A 13,155-nucleotide genomic window follows, 5' to 3' on the forward strand; every position below is an offset into this window, starting at 1 on the left:
GTTGAGAGAAATTGTCATATATACATATATATGCATATATATATATGCATATATATATATATATATGCATATATATATATATATATATATATATATATATATATATATATATATATATATATATATATATATATAATGTTGAGAGAAATTGTCATATATACATATATATGCATATATATAATCAACATTTTGTGTTTGAATATTGCAGATAAAATATAGGTGTCTTACCACCGATCGACTTCAGAACTGCCACGGCTAACAATGTCACAGCTGAGGAAGCAATGAGAATTATGATGGCTTTCTTCCGTCCAAATCTGAAAAATGGTACAAAATAAGATTATAGAGGTGAGGTTCAATGATGAGTTTCATAGATTAGTACACGGAGTAAATAATATCAGATATCATAGTCGACCTTCCAGTGATACGTACAATGCAATAAAGAAAGGCAGCGATGGAAAGAGAGAGTGAGAAGGAAAAGGAGCGAGATAGAAATAAAGAGAGAGAAGGGTAGGGAGGAGTGAGTGAGAGGGAGAGAGAGAGAGAGAGAGAGAGAGAGAGAGAGAGAGAGAGAGAGAGAGAGAGAGAGAGAGAGAGAGAGAGAGAGAGAGAGCTCCAATGTTTGACTGGCATATATTTTCGAAAGGACAAATGATAAAGTTGACTTCGGAGGGATTCGAGTTCAGGGCGCATAGAGCTGGAACAACGATTGCGAAAGGCAGTCCGACCAATTCTTCAATGATTCCACAAGTTTGCCGCCTGAAATCATATTCGATTGTCTTAGGTGAAAGCAAGGCATATTTGATAACACAGTTGAAAATAGAATGTGTTTGGAAAAAAGAGGCAAAATGATGGCAACTGGAACTGCTTTGATGATAGTTAGTTGAACTAAGCTTATTCTGGGGTATCCATAATAACAAAACTTGTAAAATTATTGTACTCACGATCACCAACCCCTGTTCAAATATCTCTTGGTAAGTATTTCATTCACCTACCCCAACACTCTATCTGTCTCTCTCTCCCCTTTTCTCTCCCTCTCTCTCTTTTTATAACATCCATCGTTACTTCAATATACACATCTCATAACATAAAGCTTCTAGCGAGCCCTGAACGGTCTGTATCAGTCAACGTTTTCTCCACCTTGTAATCTTCATTAATCTTCTAAATTAAGATTTAGAACGTGTGTGCGTGTGTGTGTGTGTGTGTGTGTATGTGCGCTCGCGCGTGCGACGTGTATGTGTGTGTGTTAAAGACACACAAATACAAATATCTTTCTGTCTGTCAATCTGTGTGTCCATCTGTCTCTCTGTCTCTCTCTCTGTCTCTCTGTGTCTCTCTGTCTCTCTCTCACTCTCAGTCTATCTATCTATCTTTTTGTGCGAGCTCACATGTGTGCATGTATATATATATATGCGTATGTGAATCAAATATAAAGTATTTACGAACAGCATAAACAATTTGTAGAGGATTAAACTGGAAGGAAGTTCCATGGATGCTGTGAGGAAGTAATTCAGATGACGGTCCCCAGACAAACTACTGGAGGTCAAGTAGAGTCCGAAATATGTCACACTGGTAATCAACCTGAAACACAGGAAACAAAATAGACATTTGGCTTTTGTTCTTTCTTAAAAATATTATTACACGTAGTGGTCAGTTTTTTGTTGTACATTATCAAATATAACTAATGTTGTTTTATATGTATTTTTGGCGCAGGCGCGGCTGTTTAGTAAGAAGTTTGCTTCCCAACCACATGATTCCAGTTTCAGTCCCACTGAGTAGCACCTTGAGCAAGTATCTTCTACTATAGCGTCGAGCTTACCAAAGCCTTGTGAGTAGATTTGGTAGACGGAAACTGAAAAAGCCCGTTATATATATATATATATATATATATATATATATATATGTGTGTGTGTGTGTGTGTGTGTGTGTGTGTGTGTGTGTATCAGTGTGAGTGTCTGTGTTTGTCCCCATCCACCCACCACTCGACAATTGGTGTTGGTGCGTTTACATCTCAGTAAGCTAGCGGTTCGGCATTAAAAAAATAAGAACTGGACCTTTTGAGCGGGATGGGCTACTCGACCTGAAGAAAATTCTAACTGGGCCCCACTTGCGAGGTCATGCGCTGTTTATCTTGATATGAGTTCACCATGTCGCGCACATATGTTTGTGATACATGTGTCTGGTGTACCCTTATCAGACAGGTAGTCATGATGGGTATACTGGGCTTCGTAATTTTTTTTCCCCAGTGTCACTTTGATGGCATGCACTGCTCTTTCACTCAATAATAATAATAATAATAATAATAATAATAATAATAATAATAATAATAACAACAACAACAAAAATAACATTAAAAACAGCGGCAACAGCATCAGCAACGTCAACACCACCAACAACAACACTAATAACCTTTCTACTATAGGCACAAGGCTTGAAATTTTGGAGGAGGGAACCAGTCGATTAGATTGACCCCAGTACTCTACTGGTATTTACTTTGTCGACCCCGAAAGGATGAAATGCACAGTCGACCTCGGTGGAATTTGATCTCAGAACGTAAAGACAGACGAAATGCCGCCAAGCATTTTGCTCGGCGTGCAAACGATTCTGTCAGCTCGACGCCTTAACAACAACATTAATAACAGGAGCATGAATAAGGACAGCAGCTTCAACAACAATAACAATGTTTTCAAATTTTGCCACAATGGCCAGTAATTTTAGATTATATCGACCCCAGTGATGAACTGGTACTTGTTTTATTGGGTAAAGTTGACCTCTGCGGGTCTTAAACTCTGAAACTAAAGAGCCGGAGGAAATGTCGCTTTGCATTTTCTCCGACGGGCCTTTGATTCTGCCAGCTCACTGCCTTAGTTTCTGATTTAGACACTAGGCCAGCAATATTAAGGGCTGTGGGTAGGTCGTAGCTACGGATTCTAGTATTGCACTGGTATTGTAGTGTAGCTTATTAGACCACTTTTCGTAATTTCCTAATGTCTGCAGTGGGACTAGAATTCATAACATGAGGGACCGTAAGTGAAAACAGAATGCTCTATTGTATCTTTCGAGCTAAACATTCCATTGTCCATCACCTTAACAACAATAAAATAATTAGCAGAATCGTTAGCACTCATGGCAAGATGCTTGGCGGTATTTCGTTCGTCTTTACGCTTTGAGTTCAAATCCTACCGAGGTCGACTTGGCCTTTCATCAATTTCGAGATCGATGAAATAAGTACCAGTTGAGCATTGCGATCGATATAATCGACGAGATCACTCCCAACAAATTTCAGGCCTTGTGCCTATAACAGAAAGAATTATTATTATTATCATTATTATTATTATTATTATTATTATTATTATTATTATTATTATTATTATAAAGCTGGCGGTATTCCGTCTGCCGTTACGTTCTGAGTTCAAATTCTGCTGATGTCGATTTTGCCTTTCATCCTTTCGAGGTCGATAAATTAAGTACTAGTTGCGTACTGGGGTCGATAAAATCGACTGGCCCCCTCCCACCAAAATTTTGAGCCTTGTACAAAGAGTAGAAAAGATTATTATTATTATTAAGGCGGCGAGCTGGCAGAGTCGTTAGCACGCCGGGCGAAATGCTTAGCGATATTTCGTCGGGGCCAACCTTACATTTCGTCTTTTCGGAGTCGATTAAATAAGTACCAGTTACGCACTGGGCCAAGTGTAATCAACTTAATCCCCTTCCCCCAAATTTGAGGCTTTGTGCTTCCAGTAGAAAGGATTATTATTATTATTATTATTATTATGAAGAAGACTTACCATGCGAACATGATAACTAGGGTGATATTTCTGGTTGTACTGTATTTCATCATGGTCCACAATCCAAGCGCAGATTCTTTAGGATGAACTTTGGCTTCGTCTTCAGGGTTTGTTCCATTTCTGTCAATCAGTTCTTTGGACTGTTCACTTAATTGATGCATTTCCATGGCAGATTCATTAGATTTCAGACATTTTGTCCATGTTGCTTCGAAATCGACTCCGTTAAGTTTTGCTGCGCGTTTCACAACTCTTTCGGCTTCAACAATTTTCCCTTTTGCGAACAACCATCGAATGCTTTCTCTTAGGTACCTGCATAATATGAATATATATGTATGTATGTACGTACGTACGTACGTATGTATGTATGGGCAAATGTATATACAATGTACATGCATACATGCATACAAACATATATATATATATATATATATATATATATATATATATATACATACACATACACACACACACATGCATACACACACACATGCATACACACACACACACACACGCACACACACACACACACACACACACACACACACACACACACACACACACACACACACACACACACATATATATATATATATATATATATATATATATATATATATACGAGGGGATGCTAAAAAGTTCATGGCTTTCAGGGTTTTGTGAAAGGGTAGTGCTGTTACCTTTACAGGGGAGGCAGGACAACTATTCAGAGGATATTAAAAAAATCATGATGGCATACAATATATCTTAATCTTTTTGCAGATTTAACGCATGATGGCAGCTCCTACCGTGGCCTTTGGTAAAACAAAAGCATGGGCGGTCATGAAGTTCCACTTTTTAAAGAAAAAAGAGTGGCGAAAATCCATGACGCGATGAAGGAAGTCTTAAAGGATGGCTGTCCATCTCAATCCATGGTGAAAATCTGGGTGTCGAGGTTTCGGACTGATCATATCGAAGTCAAGACGACCAACTTCCGTGACTACAGAGAACAAAGCCGACGCTGCGCACGTCATGATTCTCTAGGATCGCCGGATTTTAGCTAAAGTCATAACTGAGACTCTGGAATTTCCCACAAGAGAGTTGGCCACATCATCCACAACACTCTGGACATGAGAAGGCTTTCCGCAAAATGGGTACCGAAATGTCTGAACGCAGATCAGAAGCGCATCTGCGTGACGACATGAAAGGCTATTTTGGACCGGTTTGCACTATGTCTCGTTTAGTCACCATGGATGAAATCTGCGTTCCTTATTATGATCCCCAGACCACGTAGCGATCAGTGGAGTGGCACCTCAGCGGTTCATCGCATTCTAAGTAGTTTCGGACCCAAAAGTCAGCTTCAGTGTTTTGGAATAAAGACAAAGTACTCCTCATAAAATACTTGCCAAAGGGTTACACCATTAACGCAGAATTCTGCATGTTGCTGTTGGATGAACTGTGTGAAGCTTTGGAGCAGAAAAGCAATGGAAAACCGAACTGTGGTATCCTGAAATTTGCAGGGAAATGCACCAGCACACACAGCACATGTAGCTCTACAGAAAATAGACGACTTTGGATTCAAATTGGTAGACCACCCACCTTACTATTCTGATTTAGCCCCCTCCGTCTATCACCTTTTTCGGCAACTGAAAAAACAACTCAAGGGAACGAAATTTCACTCCAGTTCGGAAGTGATCTCTACTTTAGAGGCTTGTTTGCAGGTTCAACCTTCCGTATTTCTTTTCACAAGGCTTGGAAAAACTGAAGGACCGGTGCAATAAGAGTGGGAATCCGAGAGGGGTATATGTTAAATAAAATCACAATTAACTGATCTCCAGTATATTATTTTACATGAAGCCAGCAACTTTCCAGCACCTCTTTGGATATGCGTACACACACGCGCGCGTGTGTGTATTTATGAATATACACGTAAATATACATATTAGTGAATGTAAAAGTTTGGGAGAAAAATATGCAGAATATATACATCACAAAATATAGGACACTTTGACACCGCAAAACAGTATATTTTAGAAAAACCATTAAATCTGATAGCAGGAACACATCACTCTTCCAGAAAACCAAGGAAGAAAACCTTTTATATATACAAGAACGCTCAGTCCTCGACCATAATGAAAAGAAGTTCGTAAATGATATTTAAGGATATTTGAAATCGCTAACCCCTCTTACTATAACAATATACTATCAAGAAGCGAGGTTAATGAAAAAAGTTTACAAGAAATATAACTCCTCCCACATAATTGCAAAACAAGGATAACAAGCACAATTCTTTTAATCCACTCTACAACATGAATGAAGCTACTAACATAAAGAGAAATCTTCAATGATTATCAAAAATTAATTTCTAACCACACATAAATATAAACTTTTCAAAGCCAATAAAATAAAATGATTTAAGTTAGTTCGGACAGCATCCCTTCTTGCAGCATCCATAAATAGCCAACTTATGGCTTCGGAAAATTCTAAACTTCCGATTCAAAGGAACTTATCTCTCTCCAAAGCAGTGGTATACAGTGCGTGCATGACACTCACAGACAGTATTGAGGGAATTCAACTGAACCCACTACGAATGTTTTCAATATCAGCTACAACGAACATAAATACTCATTCAGATCGCTGGATAAAGAGAAATACAAGTCTTTGTCAACAATATGTTTTGAAATTGCTGAATAGCAGAATTAAAATTTAAATAATGGACAGAATACTCACATACTCTATCGGGACAAGGTACTGCAGATTATGCTTTCACTGAAAAATCCAGGGTCTTGAAATAACCGCTAAAATCGCTGAGCAGAGTTTCAGAGATGTTCCATGTCTGCCGCAGGCAGAAGATATTTCTTCTGAAAATCTACTCGCTGAAAATTTCCTCGATTTTTAAAAACCCTTGAAGTTTTCAAAGACCAAGCGATGCTTCAACGACGTATTAGCCATTATGGCTAATTCAAACTAATGAACTAAATTTCTCCTAAGAGATGCATGCCCTTTCTTTCTTTCTTTCTTTCTTTCTTTCTTTCTTTCTTTCTTTCTTTCTTTCTTTCTTTCTTTCTTTCTTTCTTTCTTTCTCTTTAAACTAGTATGATATTTAATCAGCATATATGGAAAAAAAGCAAAAAAAAAAAAAAACAACACATCTTTCGTCATTTAGTACTGGAGTTTGCACCACGAAAGAAAATGCAAAAGAAATAAATAAAAGACAAACAGAAAATAAAAAACGAAGTAGTGTGAAAAATCACAAGAAATTCCTTACCAAAATTCAAATACGCATACGATCCCTGGAAACCCAAAAACGGCACACAGCCATCTCCATTCCGAATGCTTCATCACATAAGCAACCAACGCTAGGATCATAACACATATACCCCACCAAATCCCCAGTATGCATGAAATTAGTGTCCGTTTGTCAGCAGGATACAATTCCAATATCATGGTAAAACCAGGAATAGCGGAACCCTGTAGGAAGATATATTTAAGTTCACGGTTATGATAAACGTTTGATGAACTCAGCATGTATGTACTTTAACATCTTGTCGCTTTCATAATAATTCTTTCCACTGTAGGCATACGGCCTGAAACTTTTTGGGGAGGGGACTAGTCGACCACAGTATTCAACTAGTACTTATTTTATCACTGAATAAACGAAACCCTCGAATCTATCACTGTATATATACACATACGCACGCGCACAAAACACATACAGAGTCGCATATCTATGTATTTATGAATATATGTATGTACGTATGTATGTATGTACCCACGCGCATAGGTGCACCATATTCTATACTTACGTAGACGAGGGTCGATTCACATGAAAAAGAAAGTGAACAAAATAATACAGCCGCTTGCTTATCGAGAAATTTGTAAATTCCATTTTTTTTTCAGTTTTTAATTTTTTCGTTAAGTATCACAATTATAGGTATGTATACTCCAATGAAATTAAGAAAACGAGTCGTAAATAAACAAAACCCTCGAATCCATCTCTGTACACACACACATACATACACACACACACACATACACACACACACAAACACACACAAACACACACACACAGTCGCAGCCTATGTATGTATGTATATATGTATGTATGTACCCACATGTGTCTACGCGCATATGCATACCATGATCTATACACATACTGACGATTATCGATTCATTTGAAAAAGAAAGCCAACAAAATAATATTACCACTTGCTTGTCGGGAAATCTGTAGTTCGATTAAAAAAAAAAATTCTTTTAAAGATAATCAATGCAAATGTTCATCATTTTGAGCCATTCATCCAATGAGTATTTCTGCCGAATGTGGTGAAAATCCATATATCCGTTTTCCAATAATTTTGCAAACACAGAGAAACAGACAAAGACGAGTGATTACAATACTCTGCTTTCGCTTACTCGCGCATGGTGATGATTTCTTACATTCGCCACAAGGGCATAATGAACAATATCAAAACAGGTGAGGCTTACATTGATCAAAAGGAGACACTGTAACATTGAAAGATATAACCGAGGGATAAATAAATAGATATTAGAAAAATAAATATTTAATAAATAGAATCACTTATAGCAGGATAGTTCGCATAGGTAATTCGGGATAAAGTTCCCACAAAAATTCCCGATTACTCTGCCATCCCCAAGTAAGGGAAGTGCCATCTGCCTCGGTTAACGCGCTTGATCCAGAACTGCAGCTCACTCAAGAGGCGAACGGTGACAATATCTACTCGCCGTCAAGGAAATGGTGAAGATGCCATAGCCTTGGCACATGTCTACGCAACAGCATCCACGACATACCCAATTATCCAGTTAGCGCCTGACCAGTGGAACACATACCTTCCACAGGATGTAGAAGAATATTCGTTCCAATTTGGTCAGATGGGAACCGGGGCAAGTCACAACGGCCTGGTGATAATATATGACGGAGGCGATGTATACATTCACCACCTCTGTCCGACTTTCTAGACGTAGGTTACTCCCGGTCAATCTCTGGACGAGATTGGCTACCCTGCTCGTCACCTCGCTCCAGTTCTCTTCCACCTGGAGATCCGGACCAAACCACATCATAAGAAATCTATCCAGTACCTCCGTCCAGCGTCCTACGACGTTATTGGACGCATGAAGCTGCCTCTCTCTGACTTTTCTTGGTTAAGCTGTGCTCCTGTCAGAGATTCGTATACTCTCAGAACTGTACCGATCAACTCTATTATGGTTATGTCGTCTGCATATGCCGATACAGTTCTCCCACGTCCTAGTTCGCTCGCGATGCCTCTCAACGCCTACAATTTCCGAAGTAGTGGCTCTAGAACCAGTACATACATAACAGACGAGAGGGGGCACTCTTGACGGACCGAACGCATTATACTGAACGGTCGTCTCAACAGGTAACCATCCACTGAAACTTTCGAGTAGATGTCGCTGTACATTGTGGCAACCCAGCCACGAAAAACGGGACCGAAACCGACAACTATGAGAATGGCTTACAAGTATTGGTGGTGGACCCTACCGGAGACTTTGATTGATCCAAATTGATCAGGGCCCGACCAATACCAACTTCTTTACCCACTCTGTCTATGATATATTGCATCAGGTAGAAGGTGTCGTGGACAGATCTACTTGGAATTGCGCATTTTTCGTATCATCAACCATTTCCTCGACTACAAGCGTTAACAACTTAGTCAAAATTTTGAAATCTATGTTCAACAGCCTTATGGACCTAAAATTTTCTATTTGATCCCCTTTCCTTGGTTTCTTCCTTAGCAGTATCACGACTCTTTGTCTCGCAGAACTAGGAATTCTCCTATTATTCTGTCAGTTGCGGTAGATGTCTGCTAAGAGGCTGCGAAAAAAGTCCGGCATATGAAAGTAAAATTCATAGGGCAGATCATCCAAACCAAGCAATTTGTTCCCCATGCAACCCATCATCACATCCCGTATTTTTGCGGCTGTTATCGGCGTTTGACAACACTCCACCCCCATTGCAGAGAGTTGTTACACGCCGTCGAGTTAGGCACTGAAGTTCATCCTGCGTTCAAACACTTGAGCAAAGTGCTTCCGTAATTCCACACACATCTGCTTGAGTTTGGGTTGCTGTGTTTTCATTTGTGAAGGTGTTTTTGATGTTGGACATGTTTGTAATTGTCTTGGTATAGAGTGTGTGTGGGTGTGTGATAGTTTGCAGGTTTCTTAATCTTCTCCTCTAATCTATCTGCTTTTAGTTTATAACTTTTTGTCTTTTTCCTTGTACCATTCTGGTGGTTTTCCCAAACTGCATACCTCATTAGACAAGTTTTACAGTCGGAGAAATCTGTGGCAGGAAAAGAGGTATGTCTGCATAGCCGCGCATTTCTAAGCTGGTTGTTTGGTCGATTGGTGTGGTTGAGTATTCTCTCAGTTGCGATAGCCTCAGGTGTGGTACCGGTACTTCCTGCTGATTCTGTAGAATGGATCTCTCCTGCTGCTTCTTTGGTTGATGGTGTTTTGCATGTTGCCACTCTTAGCACTGACTTGTAAGTGTTGTTGTTGGTGGCGCTGCTCTTGTTGCTTTTAATGCTGTTGTTGTTGTATTAGCAGTGTCTGCAATAGCGGAGAGGTGTTCTTTTTCTTTGCATGGGGTAGAAAGCCTTTGAATGGTTTGTCTTGTCACAAATGTGACATCTCGGTTTTTTTCTCTCGACTGCCAGAATTAGCTGTCTGACTTTAAGAAGGTTGATCAAATCAGGGATGACTTCGATGTTCCCATCGGCGTGTATCAATAATTCCGTGCCCATGTCTGATCAATTCTCCTTTCCTATTTTGTGTACCTTGTGAACTCTTGTTGTGTTGGCTAGCCGTACAATATGGCTGCCACCAGCAGAGGGATGTCGTCTTCTGGTGGCACCTCCCCTACCTATCATACATTGGAAATTATATAAGATTTATGAAATACCTCCAGGAAAGAAATCGTAAAACATATGAAAAAGATCTCAAGTAAATACAAACTAACTATTCTCGGGTAGATGCCAAATCATATAGACAAGGAAAGTAATGCTAATCCAATATTTATTCTGGAAGGTTACGGAGAATAAGTGTATTATAACAGATGTATTGTTTCTAACTTTATAAATCTCTGAAAGAATTGAAGAAAGTCTCTGAATATAAGGTCTGGCAATAGAAACAGCCAGAATCTGGGGACAAAAGACAAGACAATCTCTGTTCTCTATGATAACAGTAGGGTGGTATGGCGCTGGGGGCTTAGGGAATTATGACATATGTAAATATACCTCCAAATTCACAACACAAAATATATGACTTCTGTTAACACAAAAGAGCGTGGCTATGTGAAGCAGCTTCTCAACCACATGGGTTTGGGTTCAGTCCCACTGCGTGGTAGCTTGGATAAGTATCTTCTAGTATAGCCCCAGACCGACCAAAGCATTTTAAGTAGATTTGGTAGACGAAAACTGAAAGAAGCTCGTTATATACATGTACATATGTTGTTGTTGGCACTCCGTTGCTTACGACGTCGAGGGTTCCAGTTGATCCAATCAACGGAACAGCCTGCACGTGAAATTAACGTGCAAGTGGCTGAGCACTCCACAGACACGTATACCCTTAACGTAGTTCTCGGGGATATTCAGCGTGACACTGTGAAAAGGCTGACCCTTTGAATTACAGGCACAACAGCAACAGGAAGTAAGAGTGAGAGAAAGTTGTAGTGAAAGAGTACAGCAGGGTTCGCCACCATCCCCTGCCGGAACTTCGTGGAGCTTTAGGTGTTTTCGCTCAATAAACACTCACAACGCCCGGTCTGGGAATCGAAACCACGATCTTATGACCGCGAGTCCGCTGCCCTAACCACTGGGCCATTGTGCCACCACACATGTATATATATATATATATATATATATATATATATATATATATATATATATATATATATATATATATATATATATATATATATATATATATATATATATATATATATATATATATATATATATATATATATATATATATATATATATATATATATATATATATATATATATATATATATATATATATATATATATATATATATATATATATATATATATATATATATATATATATATATATATATATATATATATATATATATATATATATATATATATATACGTGAATATGTGTGTATGTATGCGCGCGCGCGTATGTGACTTTGTGTATAATTTTGTCCACCATTACCGCTTTTCGATCGGTGTTAGTGACCGAGAGAATAAATACCAGGCTTTAAAAAATAAGCCCTTGAGTCAAGGTGTTCGACTAAATCCCTTCAAAGCGGTGCCCCCGGATGAGTGCAGTCAAATGAATGAAACAAGTTAAAGATAAAAGATGCATAAAACAATAATACTAAAAGATACTATTGATATATCTTATCAAAACATAACGCCCTACAAACCGTAGGTAGACTGAGTTGCGATCTATTAGGCAATACAAATATACTGAAGTAATCATATAATGAAAATTTACTAAATAATAATAATAATAATAATAATAATAATAATAATAATAATAATAATAATAATAATGAGAGCACTATACTGGCAGCGCAAGACCAAGATTTGGGCACTAACTGGAGGGTCAGCCTGAGGAATGAGCAAGTGTCTCCGCTGTGCCGCATCTGTAATAAAGTCGATGAAACCGTTGCCCATATCACGAACGAATGCCCTAGACTTACCTAAAATCACAAAGTTGTGGTGACACGATGACGTAGCAAAAGTGCTACATTGGATACTGTGCGAAAAGTGAGGGCTAGAGAGAGACAAGATGTGGTATAAGCACAAACCTCAGAGAGTGGCAGAGTCGGAGTTTCCTAATCCAAACAGATCAGGTGGTAGAGCATAATCGACCGAACCTAGTGGTGGACGACAAGATACACCACATATGCTATATAGTTAATATTGCATGCCCCTTTGACCGACAAATAGTCAAGAAAGGTGAAAAAATAGATAAATACAACCCGTTTAAGTACGAAATAGCTCGGCTATGGAAAATGAAGAAGGTGAAGATAGTGCCAATCATTGATGGTTCCCTGGAGACAATATCAGAAGGCATCAAGAGGAATATCAAGGAAATTGGAATAGAGTGCCCAGTAGGACTATTACAAAATTGTGCCTCCTTGGTACGGCCAGAATAATGAGGAGTATTAGATAGTTGAAAAGAACAAATAGCATGGTACTCTAGGCTGCAGGCAGCAATCCCGCTACGCATACAAGTCTCCAGTAGTTCCAAGATAAAACGAAATAATAATATTAATAATAATAATAATAATAATAATAATAATAATAATAATAATAATAATAATAATAATAATAATAAGTTGGATGCTAAAACTTGTTGAAAAATATGAAAGACC

The 13,155-nt window shown here is 38.5% G+C and overlaps 1 protein-coding gene across 5 annotated transcripts in view; it reads right to left on the minus strand.

Annotated features, from left to right (window-relative positions):
- Window positions 1–13,155, minus strand: part of LOC106869705 (organic cation transporter-like protein) — a 65,252-nt gene that overhangs the window by 4,468 nt on the left and 47,629 nt on the right. For all 5 annotated transcript variants that reach the window (XM_089359738.1, XM_089359741.1, XM_089359739.1 and 2 more), the window contains 4 exons: window positions 7,030–7,232; window positions 3,786–4,094; window positions 1,444–1,578; window positions 229–314 (listed from right to left, as the gene is read on the minus strand). In XM_089359738.1, coding sequence (XP_089215864.1) covers window positions 229–314; window positions 1,444–1,578; window positions 3,786–4,094; window positions 7,030–7,232 — 733 coding nt within the window. The remainder of the gene's footprint in view (window positions 1–228; window positions 315–1,443; window positions 1,579–3,785; window positions 4,095–7,029; window positions 7,233–13,155) is intronic.

Source organism: Octopus bimaculoides, chromosome 11 (assembly GCF_046866305.1).
Source record: "Octopus bimaculoides isolate indiv1 chromosome 11, ASM4686630v1, whole genome shotgun sequence".
Classification (NCBI taxonomy): Eukaryota; Metazoa; Mollusca; class Cephalopoda; order Octopoda; family Octopodidae; genus Octopus; species Octopus bimaculoides.